The sequence below is a fragment of the Bubalus kerabau genome, chromosome 9 (genome assembly GCF_029407905.1).
Source record: "Bubalus kerabau isolate K-KA32 ecotype Philippines breed swamp buffalo chromosome 9, PCC_UOA_SB_1v2, whole genome shotgun sequence".
Taxonomy (NCBI): Eukaryota; Metazoa; Chordata; class Mammalia; order Artiodactyla; family Bovidae; genus Bubalus; species Bubalus kerabau.
The window spans coordinates 34,777,966-34,800,226 of record NC_073632.1 but is presented as its reverse complement, the minus strand read 5'-3'; the positions used below and the strand labels follow the sequence as shown (position 1 = coordinate 34,800,226).

The 22,261-nt window shown below is 37.1% G+C and overlaps 1 protein-coding gene and 1 long non-coding RNA gene across 2 annotated transcripts in view; both read left to right on the top strand.

Annotated features, from left to right (window-relative positions):
• Window positions 1-22,261, top strand: part of NKAIN2 (sodium/potassium transporting ATPase interacting 2) — a 941,095-nt gene that overhangs the window by 394,689 nt on the left and 524,145 nt on the right. The window contains exon 4 of the mRNA XM_055534975.1: window positions 16,006-16,086. Within this exon, the coding sequence (XP_055390950.1) occupies window positions 16,006-16,086 (81 nt within the window). The remainder of the gene's footprint in view (window positions 1-16,005; window positions 16,087-22,261) is intronic.
• On the top strand, window positions 16,202-22,194 carry LOC129619711 (uncharacterized). Its single transcript, XR_008698052.1, has 2 exons — window positions 16,202-16,391; window positions 22,025-22,194. It is a non-coding gene; the product is annotated as an uncharacterized LOC129619711 (long non-coding RNA).

Here is a 22,261-nt window from a genome sequence, read left to right as displayed (position 1 = left end):
ATATAAAAATGTCTTAAAATTCAGAAGGAATTACCTATACCAAAATTCAGCCTGAAAGATTCTGTTAAATCCAATCTGTTTAATATACAATGGGCTTATAGCGCTTGGCCCTGGTGGCAAATTACTTTGCAGTTAAACGTATTTTCTAAAAAAATGAAAATCTCAGTGTTGATACATTAGTTTCCCATTGCTGTGCAACAAACTTCAAGGCTTTAAAATAACTTTCACTTTTCTGTAGGTCAGAAGTCCAGGTGGATTTGGTTGAATACTATGAATACTGTACTTGGGGGTCTAAGAAGACAGATATCAAGATAGTAGCTATTTTGGGGCCCCTGGGGTGCAGTCTTCACCCACCTCATTTAGGTTTTTGGCAGAATTCAATTACAGTTGACTGTAGGAATGAGGTCCTCATTTTCTTGCTGGCTGCTTACTGGGGATTGTTTTCAACTTCACATGCATTATGTATCTCTCCAACTTCTGCTTCTGCCACCAACCAGGAAAAAAAAAAAACACAAACTATCGGCTTTACAAGACTCATGTGATTAGATGAGGCTCACTTGAATAATTTCCCTTATTTTATGTCAGTTCTGACGATAGAATAATATAGTCAAAGGAGTGATAACTCATCATATTCACAGGTCCTAGCAATTCAGTTGGGATGCATTTGAGGGGTCATCATTATCCTTACCACAATTCAAATAAGAAAAATTAATGAATATAAGAAAATTGCTAAATTGATTATCAGAAGCATATTTTTTTAATAGTATTTCATTTATGAATCAAAGTTCACACATGAAGCCAAAGGCTTAATTAATAAAGTAAGCCTATAATTTTATCTTTGTGTTCTTAAAAAGGCTAGAAATGAAATCAAAAAGACATTTTTATTGGATACAATTATTGTTATTTTCAAAGTATCTTTCATACAGTGAAAAGATACATAACTTAAAACTGGATTATTGTCTGCATTGAACCAAGTAATTTTAAGTGACTTTTCCCTTTTAAACCAACTGATAAAAATAGTTCTAATATTTCATGATTAGCTCTTCTGAGGGTAAACTTTCTTTTTTTTTTTTTTTTCTCTCTCTTTTTTTTTTTAATTTTATTTTTAAACTTTACATAACTGTATTAGTTTTGCCAAATATCAAAATGAATCCGCCACAGGTATACATGTGTTCCCCATCCTGAACCCTCCTCCCTCCTCCCTCCCCATTCCATCCCTCTGGGTCGTCCCACTGCACCAGCCCCAAGCATCCAGTATCATGCATCAAACCTGGACTGGCAACTCATTTCATACATGATATTTTACATGTTTCAATGCCATTCTCCCAAATCTTCCCACCCTCTCCCTCTCCCACAGAGTCCATAAGACTGTTCTATACGTCAGTGTCTCTTTTGCTGTCTCATACACAGGGTTATTGTTACCATCTTTCTAAATTCCATATATATGCGTTAGTATACTGTATTGGTGTTTTTCTTTCTGGCTTACTTCACTCTGTATAATAGGCTCCAGTTTCATCCACCTCATTAAAACTGATTCAAATGTATTCTTTTTAATGGCTGAATAATACTCCATTGTGTATATGTACCACAGCTTTCTTATCCATTCATCTGCTGATGGACATCTAGGTTGCTTCCATGTCCTGGCTATTATAAACAGTGCTGCGATGAACATTGGGGTACTCGTGTCTCTTTCCCTTCTGGTTTCCTCAGTGTGTATGCCCAGCAGTGGGATTGCTGGATCATAAGGCAGGTCTAAACTTTCTATATTCAGTGCTTCTGTCTTATGCAGTATGCATTTCAATGTAGATAATTAAAAGTCCAGTGATTTTAAGTTTTCCTCTTTAACACAGAATTACTAATATTAAGATTTGAATGTATGGTTATCTCTTTCAGTCAGTTGGTTCAGTCACTCAGTCGTGTCCGACTCTTTGTGACCCCATGGACTGCAGCACTCCAGGCCTCCCTGTCCATCACCAACTCCCGGAGTTTACTCGAATTCATGCCCATTGAGTCGGTGATGCCATCCGGCCATCTCATCCTCTGTCATTCCCTTCTCCTTCAGCCTTCAATCTTTACCAGCATCAGGGTCTTTTCAAGTGAGTCAGTTCTTTGCATCAGGTGGCCAAAGTATTGGCGTTTCAGCTTCAGCATCAGTCCTTCCAATGAATATTCATGACTGATTTCGTTTAGGATGGACTGGTTTGATCTCTTTGCAGTCCAAGGGACTCTCAAGAGTCATTTCCAATGCCACAGTTCAAAAGCATCAATTCTTTGGTACTCAGCTTTCTTTATAGTCAAACTCTCACATCCATATATGACTACTAGAAAAACCATAGCTTTGACTAGACGGACATTTGTTGGCAAAGTAATGTCTCTGCTTTGTAAAATACTGTCTAGGTTTGTCATAACTTTTCTTCCAAGGAGCAAGCATCTTGGCTGCAGTCACCATCTGCAGTGATTTTGGAGCCACCCCAAAAAATAAAGTCTGTCACTGTTTCCACTGTTTCCCCATCTATTTCCCATGAAGTGATGGGACCAGATGCCATGATCTTCGTTTTCTGAATGTTGAGCTTTAAGCCAACTTTTTCGCACTCCTCTTTCACTTTAATCAAGAGGCTTTTTAGTTCTTCTTCATTTTCTGCCATAAGGGTGGTGTCATCTGCATATCTGAGGTTATTGATATTTCTCCCAGCAATCTTGATTCCAGCTTGTACTTCTTCCAGCCCAGCGTTTCTCATGATGTACTCTGCATATAAGTTAAATAAGTACGGTGACAATATACAGCCTTGATGTACTCCTTTCCCTATTTGGAACCAGTCTGTTGTTCCATGTCCAGTTCTAACTGTTGCTTCCTGACCTGCACGCAGATTTCTCAAGAGGCAGGTCAGGTGGTCTGGTACTCCCATCTCTTTCAGAATTTTCCAGAGTTTGCTGTGGTCCACACAGTAAAAGGCTTTGCCATAGTCAATAAAGCAGAAGTAAATGTTTTTCTGTAACTCTCTTGCTTTTTTGATGATCCAGCGGATGTTGGCAATTTGATCTCTGGTTTCTCTGCCTTTTCTAAAAACAGCTTGAACATCTGGAAGTTCATGTTTCATGTACTATTGAAGCCTGGCTTGGAGAATTTTGAGCATTACTTTACTAGCGTGTGAGATGAGTGCAATTGTGCGGTAGTTTGAGCATTCTTTGGCATTGCCTTTCTTTGGGACTGGAATGAAAACTGACCTCTTGCAGTCCTATTATCTCTTTAAGAAGGTTTATTTATCTGGGTCTCTTAACTTCTTGAGCCCAAAATATCAGTAGAGCAAACAATATTCATCAGATGTGGTATGCCTTGTGCTTTCCAGGTCATACTAGTAGTAAAGAACTCATCTGCCAATGCAGGAGATGCAAGAGACTGGGTTCCAATCCCTAGGTAGGAAGATCCCCTGAAAGAGGGCATGGCAACCCACTGCTGTATTTTGCCTGCAGAATCCCATGGACAGAAAAACCTGGAGGGCTACAAGTGCATAGGGTCACAGAGAGTCAGACACGACTGAAGCAACTTAGCATGCGTGGCTTCCCTGGTGGCTCAGAGGTTAAAGCATCTGCCTGCAACGCGGGAGACCTGGGTTCAATCCCTGGGTCGGGAAGATCCCCTGGAGAAGGAAATGGCAACCCACTCCAGTATTCTTTCCTGGAGAATCTCATGGATGGAGGAGCCTGGTGGGCTACAGTCCACGGGGTTGCAAAGAGTCGGACACGACTGAGTGACTTCCCTTCACACACAGGCAAGCTTTTACTATTAATAGTACCCAACCAAGAAGACAGATACTCAGAAGACACATATCACATGATATACTGGTAAATGTCTATCCTGTCACTTATGCAGGCAGAAAAAAATATTCCCCCAGAAAAAATTTTGATGGAACTCTTTTATCCAAACACAAGTTAGTAAGTTGTATTGTTGTATCAATTTTAACTGTTTGGGAGAACTTTATGCTCACCCTATCCTTACAGTCTAATGTCATACAAAGCACCCAAGAAGAATGAAAGTGAAAGTCGCTCAGTCATGTCCAACTCTTTGCAACGCCATGGACTGTATCCTGCCAAGCTCCTCTGTCCATGGAATTCTCCAGGCCAGAATACTGGAGTGGGTAGCCATTCCTTTCTCCTAGGGATCTTCCCAACCCGTGGATTGAACCCATGTCTCCCACATGGCAGGTGGATTCTTTACTGTCTGAGACACGAGGGAAGCCCCAAGAGGAATGAAGTTTCCTTAATTCATCAGCCTAAAATAAGACCAAATATATGTATTTTGACCTTCATCTGTATTTGGATGGTTTTAAACCAAGCACAGAAAGTAGGCATTTTTAAAGGTTGTATTATTAGATTTACCCAACTAGGGTAATTTACATATTTTAGAAGGTTGTTTACCTGACTATTAGACTAGGTTTGAATTTGATAGGCTTGGGGACTAATAAAGCTAAGAAGTATCTAAACCTTTTTGGTTGGAAGAGACAAGATATTTCCTAATTTCAAAAGGAAAGTGGTGGATTATGCTTAATCAATATTCTCAACCACGACACACCTACCACATATGCTTAGTGAGGCATATTTTCATAAATTTTGAAAATGCCATGGTTAACGTCCTACTTTTAACTCTTTAGGGGGCCTTGTTTTCCTTATTTAACTATTATTAATATTTTCCACAGCATTTTTCTTTCTTCTCAAGACATAGATGTTTTATATTTCTAGTGAGACAGCTAACACTCTGTATTTTTCCTCTTTGCACGTCCCTTAAGTTAAATAATGCAGATTGCCAAAAAAAAAAAAAAAAAGAAACTACATCTGATTTGTGTGCTTCCTCCATGGATAGTCTGAAATCTTTTACTTACTTTAGGTGTAATACTAAAATACTCCTCTGTTTAGTTGAATATGTACAGTCTTACCAAAGCAAATGGTTGAGTATTTCTCTAGAAAACAATATATACATAAAAAATGTTAAAGAGTAATTATCCATTTTTGCATATTAAAGGAAACAAAAATTTAGAATGTACACAGGTTAGAGTGGGACACAAATGTGCCTTCCCTTCATTTGCTGCTAACAGAATCCCAATATGTGTATGGTTGTCAGAAGTCTAAGTAGAGTCTGGCCCATGGGATGAATTAAAATTGGCATAAAACCACCAGGTTAACCCCAATTCTCTTTGCCAGTGGTTTGGTTTAGGAAAGGAGGCAGGTGAGACAGTTCTACTTAATGAGATGTAAGGAAGTCTGCTGAGTGCATTTGGGAATTTTTTTCTTTTCTTTTCCAAAAGAATAAAATGTTACAGAAGGAAGGGATCTCTTCTGCCCAGCACTCTGCCTGTAAGTGTTAATTGTATGAGGATTTAAAAGAAAATCCCAAAGGTATAGACCCAGAGTCACAGCAGCATTGTGCCTACCACACACCACTTCCAGACTTCATGTATGAAAAAAGAAAACCCTAGTCTGTAAACCACCTGTAGTTCAAAAGCTTTCCTAACTGAAATGCTTGTTTTTTGTTTTGCTTTCATTTTTATCCATATTACCACAGTGATTCTGAAATTAATAATTTCATCCTTGCTTTTGAAATAGTAAATGAAAAGCTATTTGACAAAGTGAAAAAGTGCTTCGATGATGAGAAAAATAGTATGTGGTTTTTCATGACTAACATGCACAGATATATTAGCATCTATAAATTTGGAACTTCATTCTCCATATAAGCATTGCGATCTAAAAGGTATCCAAGCACCTGCTTTAGAATACTATACTATCAGTGTAATTTATAATTATTTGTGGCTACTGAGTTGAACTTTGCCTCACTGATGTGTCTCTATTTGCTGTAATTGCTACACAATTAATTGGATCGTATGTGTGATATTCAGAATCACCCTCTAGATGACTAAAAAGAATATAAAGACAAGTGGGGAAGCAGCTACCCTGTCGAGCAGGTTGAGCAAGCTGACTTTATTTTTGATGCATTAGCATGATTGTCTTTTGGACGAGAAAGTTTGTACTATGTACGAGTTTTCAGAGCAGAACTTCCCAAGAGTGTCACAGCTAATAGTTTGCAGATGTGTTGGCATGTTGAGCTCTTTAGAAACCTGGGGAGATCAGAACCCCTGAGTCAGTCACTTTCAGTTGCATGCCATCTCCTTTGTTTATATCATTGAGCTTTCCAAATAGTGCCATTGTCTGTGTGTGCCATGAATTCTTAAAGCACAGTTGAAAGGTTATAATTCAGTATATGGGTAATCATATATCTTTTAAATATTATTGCTTGTTAATAAGGAGAGGGGATTCAACATTTTTAGGTATGCTGTTGATGCTGCTTAGTCGCTCAGTCATGTCTGACTCTTCATGACCCCATGAACTGTAGCCTGCCACTCTCCTCTGTCCATGGGGATTCTCCACGCAAGAATACTGGAGTGGGTTGCCATCCCTCTCCAAGGGATCTTCCCAACCCAGATATCGAATCCAGGTCTCCCTCACTGCAGGTGGGTTCTTCACCATCTGAGTCACCAGGGTAGCCCAAGAATATTGAAGTGGGTAGCCTATTCCTTCTCCAGAGGATCTTCCTGACCCAGGAATTGAGCTGGGGTCTCCTGCATTACAGGTGGATTCTTTACCATCTGAATCACCAGGGAAGCCCTTTAGGTATGCTAGGATACATTAATCAACTAGAACCATATATGGCTTCAGAGTAGCCATAACAGTCATAAAAATATATACATACAGCTAAAGGTAATGGTTTCCACTCAATCTGTGGGATCAAATATGGCAGTATTCACTAGGGATTAAATGCTAAAAATTTCTAAATTGCTAAAAAGTGATACTGAAGAATATTTGGATGGGCATATTTTAAACAATTAATAATTTAAGACCTTTCTAAATTTTCAAGGTAATCATGATGGCTGATAAATTTAGGACTGCTGTTTATTAGAATTCTTAATTTTTAATGATATGATATAATTTTCCCAACCAAATATGATCAATCCATTATATTGATAATGACTATTACCTTCTTTTCCCCTTCCTTGCTTCCAGAGTTAGTTGCAATAAGAAGTTACTTGAATCGTATCTTTCTCTAGGTATTTAACCTATTTTGACAATTTTTAAACAAGTCTATAAACATTCTAAATGTGTCGATTTCTGTATCCTAGAACTTTATGCAATAGCCTTGTATTGTTAGAATGTTGGGAATACCCTAAGAACAGGTTGAGACTCATAAAACAAGAATTTTTTTTCCAGCAAAGACTTTCACAGTAATTACATAAGGCATATAATAAGTAAAGCAAGAGTCAAACATGACTGAGCAACTAAGCATAATACATGCCATTCAAGAGATCAGCAAAGGAATGATTCTGAAGCAGCAATGTAATTGCCCCACCCCTCCAAAAAAAGTGGATCTTAATTTTGAAGATAATTACATTTATTCACAAGTGCTTAGGTATTATACTCCTCAGGGTTACATTTCATTGACAGCTCAGTTGAAGGGAGAAGAGAAGATTTGGATTGGTGTATTAGTTTCCTAGGGCTGCTGTAACAAATTCCCTCAGACTTCGTGAATTAAAACAACAGAAATTCATTCGCTCTCAGGTCTGGAGTCCAGATTCTGAAATCAGTATCACTGAGCCCAACTCAAGGCTGATGCTTTCTACAGAAGCTCTAAGGGGAGATCTAATCCCTGCCTCTTCCAGAGTCTGGGAGCTACAGGGTTCCTTGGCTTGTGGCCACGTGAAAGTCATCTTTAAATCTGTCTGTTCTGTTTATCATGGAGCTTTCCTAGGAGCTCAGTTGGTAAAAAATCTACCTGAAGTGCAGAAGATCTGGGTTTGATCCCTCTGTTGGGAAGATCCCCTGGAAAAAGGAATGGCTACCCACTCCAGTATTTTTGCCAGGAGAATTCCATGGACAGAGGAGCCTGGCAGGCTAAAGCCCATGGAGTCCCAAAGAGTTGGACATGACCGAGCAACTAACACTTTCACTCTATTTATGTGTGTAAGATAACCATCTGCCTTCCACTTAAGAGGATGCCCATGATTTCTTTGAATTTTCTACGAATTTTCCAATATTCATTCATTCAATCATTCACTGATGTTGAAGCTGAAACTCCAATACTTTGGCCACCTGATTTTAAGAACTGACTCATTTGAAAAGACCCTGATGTTGGTAAAGATTGAAGGCGAGAGGAGAAGGGGACAACAGAGGATGAGATGGTTGGAGGGCATCACTGACTCAATGGACATGAGTTTGAGTGAACTCCAGGAGTTGGTGATGGACAGGGAGGCCTGGCGTGCTGCAGTCTATGGGGTTGCAGGGAGTTGGACATGACTGAGTGACTGAACTGAACTGAACCGATGATTTCTTTGGGGGCACCCATATAATCCAGGATAATCTCCCCATCTCAAAATATTTAACAGTTATATCCACAAAGACTATTTATTATTTTATTATTATTATTTATTTAGCTATATAAAGTAACAAGTACTGTTAATAAATTCTGCCATTTTGTGCATGTGAAGCTGGGTACATCAGAGTAACATAAAACAGTATTAGATACATAATTTTTTTTGAATTCACATTATAATAGTTTTTTTTTAATGCATTCTAATATCATCTTGACTGTGATGTTCAGGTTTCTAGATAACCAGAAACTGAGGCAATTTCATTTTCTTTGGTGTTACTGGGAAATTTCAACACAGGAAAAACTAGTGTTATTACAGTTCTTTAACTATGATTTCAAAAAGCAAGAATATCGAAAAAGATGAGTTTTAAATTGTTTGCTGACTGGAAAGAAATGAGTGCTTTTTTGTGATGTCACTTCTAGGCACAAGGTGTGATGAATATGTGACAATAAAACACAGTTGCCTTTTAATAGATTGAAGATTTTTTTTTCTCTCACGTATCACTTTCAGATCTATGTATTACACATCTTAAAACTCTTCTATATGAACAGATATGCATGAATAGAATTACTATCTAAGTCTTAAACTGCATGAATTTCAGCTTTTAAAAGTGTAGATTGGTATTTTCTCACTAATTCTTATGTTTTATTAGCCTTTCAAACCTCTTATTTGCATATGTCAATTAGGATGTTCCTATATAACTTGATTTATTATTATTTTGCATCAAAAGCTCTTTCAACAGAATCCTTCTAGCCTTAGGGCTATAAATATCCTTGTCTGAAATATGTTGCATGAGTTGAAAGAAATTAGTTATATACAGGTGTCTTCATGGTGAATGAGTATCATTTTTTTTTCAATCTAAGGGAATTATTTTCCACTTTTTGCTTCAAGAATAGAATGCCTTTGGGGATTCTGTTTTTATTTGGAGTTGCATAAAATTTAATAGCTGTGTTTATATGTTCATTAAAATGATGCCTGTTGGATATTCTAACATTTATAGTCTGTCTTAGAAATAGTCCATTTAAACAAAATATTTTCAGGTATGATTTAATATGTCAAACTGAACTGAAATTTTTTATGCAAAATCCAAATTTATAGGAATTGATCAAAATAAAATAAGAAAAGCACAAAAAGTTTAATGATAATTAGTTGAATAACTTATAGTACATAATTGCATTGCAACATATGTTACAGAATATTCAATGAGATATTTTAATCAAGTGCAAAAAAATTCAGGTAACAGAATATAGAGAAAGATTCCTGTGGTAACATATATGACGAAAAATGCACTAATAGAAAAAGTACATATGAAACATACACTAAAATGATACAAGTGATTATATCTAAGCATGGTAATTTTCTCAATTTGCTATATATGATCAAAAATGTAAATATTTTCTACAATAAGAAAATTCTATAACAGGGGAAATATAATCTTATAAAATAAACTGAGAATTATGTGGTCTTTAAAATGTGTCCATAGACATAAAATCACAAGGAAGCGTGAGTATGTAATAGCAGCATTGGTAAAATAAGAAGGTAGAAACCTGCCTTTCTCTTTGATCTGCACTGCAATCTATGATTAAAATTGGATTTTTATCAGATTATGGCTGATTATCAAGTTAATTGTAATGGCAGTATATTTTACTTAATGTATTTAGTATGTTTTATTTCTTATAATTGAACATTCCTATAGCATGACATAGATGTAATAGGATTTATGAATTAGGAGAAAGGATTTATATCATAAAGCAGGCAATCCCTGGTCATAATATGATCAAGAATTAGAAAATAAGCTGCTTTATCTGGGCTACTTTTGTTCTTTTGTATCATAACAATGGATGAGAAAGTGATGAGAATGCCTAGGCAGAATAAATGATGTTTATTGTTGAAGATGAAAAAATAAAGCTAAAATAAGGGCTTCTTTTGTGGCCCAGACAGTAAAGAATCTGCCTGTAATGCAGGAGACCTGGGTTCTGTCCCTGGGTTGGGAAGATCTCTTAGAGAAGGGAATGGCAACCCTCTCCTGTATTCTTGCCTGGAGAATCCCATGAACAGAGGACCCTGGTGAGCTACAGTCCATGGCGTCACAAAGAGTTGGACACAACTGACAAACACTTTCATAATTAAGTTTGAGCAAAAGATGAATATAGTCCAATCATTTTGACCAGGGATATTTATTTTATGAATATACATGTATATATCTATTAAATATATTTTCATTGTTAATATTAAAACACTTGACTGTCCACAATCCTAAACTGTCAATTAAAGGAGCTGTTTCTAAGACATGATTCACTAATCTTAGGAATGCTTATAATGAACTATGATTATGTCACACCCCAGCCTGCTTACCTTTCTCACTGTATTTCCAGTACCAAGCTTTCACTTCTCAAACCCTTACTTTTGTATTTGGCCATTTAGTTTTGCCCCTACTTTATTCTGAGCAATGAACATTTTCAACAGTTAGATGAATGCATCACTTGGAAAGACTATTTATAATTACATAGTCTTATCATTTGGGAATCCCCAGTGGCTCAGGGGTAAAGAATCCGCCTACAATGCTGGACACATAGGAGATGCTAGTTCGATCCATGGTTCGGGAAGATCCCATGGAGAAAGGCTCGGCAACCCATTCCAATATTCTTTTCTGGAAAATCCCTTGGACAGAGGAAACTGGCAGTCCTAGTCCATGGGGTCACAAAGGGTTAGAAACAAGTGAAGCTACTGAGCACTCAATCTTACCATTTAGGGCTCTCCATCCTCACACTACATGAATGATCATAGTTTTCTCATGAAAATCAAATCTGGAATGGGTAGAAGAAGTTCTTCTGAAAATGAAGATTTTTTCCCCCCATATTGCTGCTCATTCATTGATTGATTACAAAATGTTTATTGAATACCTATTTTGTACCAAGTATTAACTTAGAAACTTAGGGGTATAAGTATAGATACAAATAGTCTTTTCCCTCAAGGACCTTATCATTGTGCAAAGGACAAAAACGATGCAAATAATTGGATATAAGACATTTGGAACAAAATTTGAGTAAGCCGGATCTTCGGTTCAGTTCGGATCAGTTTAGTCGCTCAGTCGTGTCCAACTCTTTGCGACCTCATGAATTGCAGCACACTAGGCCTCCCTGCCCATCACAAACTCCCAGAGTTCACTCAGACTCATGTCCATTGAGTCGGTGATGCCATCCAGCCATTTCATCCTCCTCCTGCCCCCAATCCCTCCCAGCATCAGGGTCTTTTCCAACGAGTCAACTGTTTGCATGGGGTGGCCAAAGTATTGGAGTTTCAGCTTTAGCATCAGTCCTTCCAGTGAACATCCAGGACTGATTTCCTTTAGAATGGACTGGTTGGATCTTCTTGCAGTCCAAAGGACTCTCAAGAGTCTTCTCCAACACCACAGTTCAAAAGCATCAATTCTTTGGCGCTCAGCCTTCTTCACAGTCCAACTCTCACATCCATACATGACCACTGGAAAAACCATAGCCTTGACTAGACAGACCTTTGTTGGCAAAGTAATGTCTCTGCTTTTGAATATGCTCTCTAGGTTGGTCACAACTTTCCTTCCATGGAAAAGTGTCTTTTAATTTCATGGCTGTAGTCACCATATGCAGTTATTTTGGAGCCCCCCAAAATAAACTCAGCCACTGTTTCCACTGTTTCCCCATCTATTTCCCATGAAATGATGGGACCAGGTGCCATGATCTTAGTTTTCTGAATGTTGAGCTTTAAGCCAACTTTTTCACTCTCCTCTTTCACTTTCATCAAGAGGCTTTTTAGTTCCTCTTCACTTTATGCAATAAGGGTGGTGTCATCTGCATATCTGAGGTTTTTCATATTTCTCCCAGCAATCTTGATTCCAGCTTGTGCTTCTTCCAGCCCAGCATTTCTCATGATATACTCTGCATATATGTTAAATAAGCAGGGTGACAATATACAGCCTTGATACTCCTTTTTCTATCTGGAACCAGCCTTTTGTTCCATGTCCAGTTCTAACTATTGCTTCCTGACCTGCATATAGGTTTCTCAAGAGGCAGGTCAGGTGGTCTGGTATTCCCATCTCTTTCAGGATTTTCCACAGTTTATTGTGATCCACACAGTCAAAGGCTTTGGCATAGTCAATAAAGCAGAAATAGATGTTTTTCTGGAACTCTCTTGCATTTTCCATGATCCAGCAGATGTTGGCAATTTGATCTCTGGTTCCTCTGTCTTTTCTAAAACCAGCTTGAACATCTGGAAGTTCATGGTTCACATATTGCTGAAGCCTGGCTTGGAGAATTTTGAACATTACTAGTGTGAGAGATGAGTGCAATTGTGCGGTAGTTTGAGCATTCTTTGGCATTGCCTTTCTTTGGGATTGGAATAAAAACTGACCTTTTCCAGTCTTGTGGCCACTGCTGAGTTTTCCAAATTTGCTGGCATATTGAGTGCAGCACTTTCATAGCATCATCTTTCAGGATTTGAAATAGCTCAACTGGAATTCCATCACCTCCACTAGCATTGTTCATAGTGATGCTTTCTAAGGCCCACTTGACTTCACATTCCAGGATGTTTGGCTCTAGGTGAGTGATCACACCATTGTGCTTATCTGGGTCATGAAGATCTTTTTCATACAGTTCTTCTGTGTCTTCTTGCCACCTCTTCTTAATATCTTCTGTTTCTGTTAGGTCCATACCATTTCTGTCCTTTATCGAGCCCATCTTTGCATGAAATATTCCCTTGGTATCTCTAATTTTCTTGAAGAGATCTCTAGTCTTTCCCATTCTGTTGTTTTCCTCTATTTCTTTGCATTGATCGCTGAGGAAGGCTTTCTTATCTCTCCTTGCTATTCTTTGGAACTCTGCATTCAGATGCTTATATCTTTCCTTTTCTCCTTTGCTTTTCACTTCTCTTCTTTTCATAGCTATTTGTAAGGCCTCACCAGACAGCCATTTTGCTTTTTTGCATTTCTTTTTCTTGGGGATGCTCTTGATCCCTGTCTCCTGTACAATGTCATGAACCTCCATCCATAGTTCATCAGGCACTCTATCTATCAGATCTAGTCCCTTAAATCTATTTCTCACTTTCACTGTATAAACATAAGGGATTTGAATTAGGTCATACCTGAATGGTCTAGTGATTTTCCCTACTTTCTTCAATTTAAGTCTGAATTTGGCAATGAGGAGTTCATGATCTGAGCCACAGTCAGCTCCTGGTCTTGTTTTTGCTGACTGTATAGAGCTTCTCCATCTTTGGCTGCAAAGAATATAATCAATCTGATTTCGGTGTTGACCATCTAGTGACGTCCATGTGTAGAGTCTTCTGTGTAGCTGGATGAGGGTGTTTGCTATGACCAGTGCGTTCTCTTGGCAAAACTCTATTAGTCTTTGCCCTGCTTTATTCCATATTCCATGGCCAAATTTGCCTGTTACCCCAGCTGTTTCTTGACTTCCTACTTTTGCATTTCAGTCCCCTATAATGAAAAGGACATCTTTTTTGGGTGTTAGTTCTAAAAGGTCTAGTAGGTCTTCATAGAACCGTTCAACTTCAGCTTCTGCAGCATTACTCACTGGGGCATAGGCTTGGATTACTGTGATATTGAATGGTTTGCCTCAGAAATGAACAGAGATCATTCTGTCGTTTTTGAGATTGCATCCAAGTACTGCATTCTGGACTCTTTTGTTGACCATGGTGGCTACTCCATTTCTTCTAAGGGATTCTTGCCCACAGAAGTAGATATAATGGTCATCTGAGTTAAATTCACCCATTCTAGTCCATTTTAGTTCATTGATTCCTAGAATGTTGACGATTATTCTTGCCATCTCCTGTTTGACCACTTCCAATTTGCCTTGATTCATGGACCTAACATTCCAGGATCCTATGCAATATTGCTCTTTACAGCATCGGACCTTGCTTCTATCATCAGTCACATTTACAACTGGGTATTGTTTTTGCTTTCGCTCCATCCCTTCATTCTTTCTGGAGTTACTTCTCCACTGATCTCCAGTAGCATATTGGGCACCTACTAACCTGGGGAGTTCCTCTTTCAGTATCCTATCATTTTGCCTTTTCATACTGTTCATGGGGTTCTCAAGGCAAGAATACTGAAGTGGTTTGCCATTCCCTTCTCCAGTGGACCACATTCTGTCAGACCTCTCCACCATGACCCACCCGTCTTGGGTAGCCGGATCTTACTGGATCACAAAGCAGGGATACACCATTTCCAACTGGGTATCACTCAAGAGATGATATTTATATTGAGCTCTGAAGAAAAATAGAATATTGATAGGTGGTAAGAGGAATACTTAGAAAAAGAAAAATTACTAAAGGATAAAGAATAACATACAAAATGGCACAGAGGTAAGAAATAACTTTCCATGTACATGGAAGAGAAGCAATCCAATACATTTGTAAGTCATAATGGCTTGAAGGATGAACCGAAACGTGTCTGAAAGATAACATGCTCCAATATTCATGGAGGTCCTTGAACAGTAAAATAAAGATTTTGGAACTTACCATATAAATAATGGGAGTCATTGGTATTAATTTAGCAGAGAAATGATGTAGAAGCCTCTTGTTTCATCTTTTGTTTTGTTTGTTTTAATCACACTTTCTGCTCTCTGTGTTTATAGTACCCTCCCGTGATAGTCCTTCCAAACCCTGATTCAGTTATTTGGTAAACTCCATAAGTTAGTTTGGTTCACCTCTAACGAAGGTGTTTCAACTCTTCTGTTAAACTTCGCAGGACTACCTCTTCTCAGAATACTTTATACACTTTTGCTATCTTTCTTCCTTAAGCTCAGACTATATGTCTTTTTATGATTCTTGTATAAGAAGCATCTCTTTTCTGATCTACCTCCTTTACTTGCCTTGAACTCAGGAAGAATGTATCATTGGTCTTTTATCCTCAGTGTCTTTCTAGCATGTTGCTAACGAGGGGCTTAATAAATTTTAGCTAACTGAATGCTCAGGACTATGTCTTGGTAAGAAAATTTTGTTGTTGACAAAGACAGCACACTGAATATGACAACAAAATAGAATTAGAGATAATAACTAGATAGTCACTGTAATGGGGGATCACAAGAGGATAAACTAAGATGAAAAGATAAATGGAAAAAAAAGACACCAAAGAGAGAAAGATGATTAGTTGGGACAGAGATATAAAAACTGATTTGAAGATGACCCTAGGTAACTTGGGGAAAGGTTACATGTTATCAGGCATCGAGTTGATCTTGCTAAAGGAAAATAAGAGTTCTCTTTTTGAAGGGTTGTAGTTGATACATCTATTCAGGCATTTTTTTTTTTTGATGTCTAGAAACCATAACCATTCCCCCTGAAAACAGAAATGTGGGCTGCTATCTATTTTGTCTAAAAAAAAAATGAAGACATTATCCCTAAGCTAGTTTGAGTTGTAACACTACAGTGAGGGGGAAAAAATCAAACTAGAGATAAATGTACATCTCATCCTGTTTCTTAAAAAGAAGTGATATCTAATATTTCCCACTAATCTTTAAGATTTGGTGTTCAAAAGTTCAAGTTCTATTTAAATCTTACTCAGCTGATTCAAAATTAATTATGTTATTTCTCTCTTGCTTTTCTACAGTATGCTGTCTGGCTAGTCCTCTGGGTTACGTGGAATGTGTTTGTTATCTGCTTCTATTTGGAGGCTGGGGACCTCTCAAAGGTAATTTGCCATCTGATTTGCCTGAGTCATCAGTTGTGTGTTAACAAGCCTCTTCCTAAGTAAGGCAGTCTCACCCTGCTTTTGTCACGTAGATGCACCTCATATGAAGGTAAATCGAAAGCTGTCCTCATCTGTCTCTCTGCATTTCTACCATCAAAGAAGTATTTCAGTGTGGCACAAAAACACCCTTTATTATTTTAAGCAAAGCTAAAGTAAAATATTGATTACTACAATGAGAAGAATGTGTACTTTTAAAACATTGACTCATGAGCGAGTTCTGAAGCAGAGTAGGAATTTTATCAAAGGTAAGATCTTGAAGGTTTTATGAAATCACTTAGTTTGCTTATTATTCTGCTGAAGACTTGCCTAATTAGACCCAAATACCAATGTAATAATTCAAATAATTAATGAGTTTTAGTTGAATAAGACTGTTACCAGAGGGATATAATTTATCACATAAATGAATGAAATAGATATTTTGTTCTAAAACAGTCTCGGAAAGACTTAAAATACTTATATTTTCATCCAGGTTTCATTTCGTGCTGTACTTCTATGAGTGTGTGTATGTTTCTGTATTTGCATGTGTGTCTTGCTATTATATTTCCAACGTAAATGCCTTTAGTAGTGAAATAATGCAGTTTGTACATCTCCACAACCATCATCCTTCTTCTATTGAATGCAGTTAACAGCAAATAAGTCAAATAAGATAATCCATTCAAAACAGTAGCAAATCCTACTTGAGACACTTGAGAGAGTTGTAAACTTGTACATTTTCATAGTAATTTTAAAAGAGATTATAAGAATGTTCTTATATCTCTCTATTCCTTAGAGCAGAAAGATGATGCTGAGATGTTGACACTTTTAAAACCCAGAGATGATAACCTGCTTTAAAAGGCTAAAAGAGCTGAAAGTGGCCAGAACTCTGTTCCCAGGGCTAGATAGCTTGATGCGTGGGGGATGGGGTCATGGTAATTCACATTTCTAATCTAGCATACAGGCACATCACAAAGCTCTTTGAGCATTTTCAAGTCTGTTTGTTTATTATTTAACTGTGATCCTGAGTATAAATAATCTTGACTTTTTTTTTTTTTTTTTACTAAAGCAAATGAAGAAAGATAAGAGGGTGATGCTATCATATGAGATAGACCCCAGGCTTCTGGAACCTGTAGTTTTAGGATCGGGTTTAGGACAAGTTCTCACTGGGACCCTCTGCTGTATCTGCCCTGGTGAGTGGCATTTCTGTGATTCTCACCAGGCATCATACTCCACACTCCTGGCAGCAGGTGGTCCTTTCCTGAACATGTCATGACCAATGAAAAGGAATCGTTCAGGTGACTCTCAGAAGGACACTTAATTTTCTGCTTAAAGCTCACATTTCTTTCAGGCCAGAAAAGCATGCATGCTTCACAGGAATTGAATTCCTTGCCCAGTTTATACACACTGCTGTAAAATATAATTTCTTCAAAGAGATTCCTCACTAAAATGACGTTCAATGACATTTTCAATAAAATAATCACCTTAATCATTGGAAGACAGGTATTCAGGCGTATTGGCTAAGCAAGATGATCTCGCAGATTAGAGAGTTTGTTTAATATTAAAAAAAGGAGAGGTTTGAACCAGGCTGGCTACACAAATGTTCTGTAATTTTGCTTCCCACTCTACATGATGACTGGAGAAGGCAATGGCACCCCACTCCAGTACTCTTGCCTGGAAAATGCCATGGACGGAGGAGCCTGGTGGGCTGCAGTCCATGGGGTCGCTAAGAGTCAGACATGACTGAGCGGCTTCATTTTGACTTTTCACTTTCATGCATTGGAGAGGGAAATGGCAACCCGCTCCAGTGTTCTTGCCTGGAGAATCCCAGGGACGGGGGAGCCTGGTGGGCTGCCCTCTGTGGGGTCACACAGAGTCGGACATGACTGAAGCAACTTAGCAGCAGCAGCAGCCACATGATGCCTGTAGGCACTGGATAAAGCTTGTGATCTCATGACCTTGGACGTGGGCATTGGAATTGCAGTGAGAGCAAATTCTAAAACATTAGCGTTCGAAAGAGTTGAAACCCAAGCTACTAAGAATTCTGCTAATGCACACAGGCAGGTATCGGCTGTCCCTTGGCAGTGAAGCAGTTAATAATATTTCTTTTTCTTTTCATCTTATAAACCAAGGCTAGACTCTGCAGAGCACATGAAAATTTAATAATTTCCTTTTAAGAAATAATCTAAAGGAAAACTATAAAGGGCACAGTTATATTGTTATCTGTACTGAGTTTTTCCTCCCTTTTCCTGCTCAAAGGGTTTGAGAAAGGTGTATTTATGCCATTTAATTCTTTAGCTTCTGCAACTGCCTCACATTCTTCAAGTAATAGAGTGCCAGAAGGAAGCAATGGTGATTGAAAAATGTACAGATATATGAAAGCTCAAAAATGGGGCTCCTGAAACTGCTGATAATACTTAGGTTACAGAATATAAACCACTTTATTCCCTCACCTCCACCCAAAAATTGTTTGACCATATGAATGGGTCAGTTTGTTTGAGGCTGAAGGACAAATATGGGAAATAAAATCAGGGAGCACATTCTGTAGTCTTTATGTATGTGAGAGAGTGTGTTTATTTCCATAAAGCACTTTGTAAAGGAGTTATTTCTCCATAATGAATATTGGCAAGAAATAATACAAAGTAGTACAATATTAAGGCAAACTCGAGTTACCCATTAGAGTTTAGAATTTTGTGTTTTCTTATTCCAGTGTCTTTTCTACTTTTTCTGCTAAACTATCTACCATGTACTTATAAGAGAAACAGTTATTAGTGTCATTAATGAATACCTTCAGGAATGAAATGGCTTAATTATAATAATATGATACACACGGCTGAATGGGTTGATCTTCAGTTTTATTTCTATCCATAATTGTATAGACAATATTTTTCCCATCAAAAATTCTGTGTAAATCCAACATCATTATTACAATATCAATTAATATATTTTCATTATTATCCCCATGAGATTTAAGCAAAAATAAAACTAATCAGAGAAATTTCTTTTTAAAAATTTTATCTCAATGATATTAATAAAACATTGTGAATGTCATATAAATCAACACTTAATATTGTAGGAACAAATAAACATATAGCTTACATAAAAACCATTTCCAAACATTTACATTGTATAATAACTATTTCCACACTATTTATATTAATGGTTTAGGTATTAGTGTTGTGACTAAATATTCTGAGGGCTTCCCTGGTGGCTCAGATGATAAAGCATCTGCCTGCAATGCAGGAGACCTAGGTCTGATCCCTGGGTCTAGAAGAGCCCCTGGAAAAGGAAATGGCAACCCCCTCCATTACTCTTGCCTGGGAAAGTCCCATGGACAGAGGAGCCTGGCAGGCTACAAAAGTCCATGCGATCACAAAGAGTCAGATACAACTTAGAGAGTGAACCACCACCAAATATTCTGAAACACCATGCAGTTAGTTACTTCCTAGGATGATATTTTAATAGATGCTCTATTAATGATACAGAGATGACATTAATTTTTAACCCAAAATGTTTGCTAACTTTGTAGGCAACTGCCTTTGAGCATTAAACGTGACCTGGACTGTTAGACTAATAGTTGGTGAATTCCTCAGGTAGCTTAGTCTGATTGTTTATGGTATTATTTTGGTCAGTTCTGATTTTCTTGCTCACATGTCAAATAGAAATAGAACTAATTCCAGTTGTTAACCAAATTGAGTTATTTTGAAAAGAGAAGAGATCTGCTATTCTATAGTTAACTTCAAAGTGCCTTGTTAGAAGGAAAACACATAATATGTAATTCACTTACTAGCTTCATCACCTGGGAAAATGAAATTTATGAAATGATTTTCAAATAGTTATACTCAGGAAAACAATATTAGTGCTCTTCTGATGCCTGCAAAGAAAACTGTATTCTATCGGATATGTCACAATTATAAATTATTCTTAGGATGAAATTATATCTGAACACTTTTATTTATGTGACTATCTTGAAATCTCAGTTTCTACTCTGGTCGTTTATGGGCACCATCAGTGAAAGATAAACCCTTTATCTTTAGAAATAAAATAATTTACTTACAGATCATGAAATGTAACCAAAGGATTATTTTACACTTAAAACAGTCCAATTTGTTTGTATTTAGCCCTTTGATAATATGGATGCAGGTATATATCTCATGTTTCATTATATTACCAGAAACTTATCTTGTTAGACATGACCAAAGCAATAAATTGTACTTAATGAATGCTTTTAATTAGCAGTGTCTAGAAAGCTGTAATGTTTTAGTAATTTTGATAGTTGCTTTTGCTATCTAGGTATAAATTTTAATTTAAAAAGTCGGTATATAAAAAAGCTATGTAAAAATATGGCCTATTTAAGCTTTGAAGAATAAAATTGCACTCCTGCAAACAAAAGCTATGGGAAGAGAATAAAACCTGTCATATACTGTAGGCAATAGGGAACAAATCCTAAAAACCAGTTGCAAGTGCTGTGTGAAATGAAGTGCTATTGCATCAATCCCAGGTTTATTCCTTTTATTAAAAAATGAATTATTCATTTAAAGAGGTATCTGATATTTGGATATTTTCTGCTGAATGAAATCAATGCTTGTATCAAGATTTGCTTTTAGGATTTCATATGGGAAAAGGTGGTATGGAGAGTCTCATAATTATTTTTTAATTTGAATTAATGGTATTCAAAAAGTAAAAATACCTGTTCAATTACTAATAACACATGTCTGATAATTAAGACTAAGTTTAATAAATATCAAGATGACAGTTAATTGGACTCATATTTTTATCTTGCTTTTCTTAAAATGCATACAGTCTAAGAAATCTTGAATGAAAATGAAATATAAAAAATTATTTCCCAAATCATCAAAATAGATTTTGCTTTTGGATGTAGGATAAATGTCCTACATGTTATCAAGAATTGCATATAGTATAATTTTCCCCCAAATAGAAATGAACTAGCTGCCTCTGTTCCCCTGTTCCCTATTGTAATTCATTGAATTAAACTGCTTATTTTCCTAGTTCTACAATTCTCTTTTGTTTGCTTATCCGTTCCACTTCCTTTTAAGGCCCTAAAGTAAGGAATAAGGTCTTTGGATCTTTCTACTTTTCTGTTTACTTTCTTTCACTTGAAAATGCAATTTACTGTCATAATTTAAAGTATCATCTCTACACATATATCTGCCAGATCTATATCTTCAGTCCTGACCTTGTTGCTAAGTTAAGGTCACGCATCTCCAACTTTCTGCTTGTGTCATGTCAATTCCATTGTCACCTTAAATTCAACATGTCCCAAAGGATTTATCATCATCCCCAAAGAATCTGACTTCCTTAGTTCACTTCTTACTCAGAGAAGAAAAGCAAAGCAAATTGTTTTCCAAAATATGAATAAAAGAGGAAATGATTGTTTTGTATTGGGAGGGCTATAGCAATCTTTTTAGATTGACCATGAGATGAAGCAAGAAGTGCATGTTTTTATTCTTCATGTAGTCTTTTTATGCGTGTGTGTGTGTGTGTGTGTGTGTGTGTATTGTAAACTTTGGACAATAACAAATCAAAAACAGTAGAGGGGTTCTGATGGAATGATACTTTGTATTGGTAACTGCCCCCAAAAAGATGAATTGACCTTTAGAAGATGCTATATTCTCTGGGAGCATTTGCTAATTCTGGTTGGGGGAGAAGTGCTGAGTTCAGGCTTCAAACCCATAGAAGGCTGTTTCTGGACTGTGTATAAATCAGCAAAGCTTTAAAGGAGAGGACCTCAAGCACATGATCAATTTTCTTCTTTTCTGAAAAAACAATTTTCTTCTTTTCAGGCAGTAAGAACTAAGATAATCCATTAGTAGCAAACATTCAATAACAAATTCCTATGCGATGATGTTCTTATTTGTTCATGGAACATGCTTTGCATTTACAGATTAGACTACCTTTAAGCAGAGCACAGAGAAGTTCCCTGGTTTCTGACTTCCTTTTAAGCAGGGATCCCAGTGTAGATTGTGATGTGTGTACATATGAAGATTTATTACTTAACACGGACTCTACCCAAGGTATCAAGTGAAGCAAAAAACTGGATTACCAAGAGCTCTGGTGAGAATTTATACTTAACTTCATTTTTAATACCCAAACCATATATATTCATTTGTATGGCAAAATT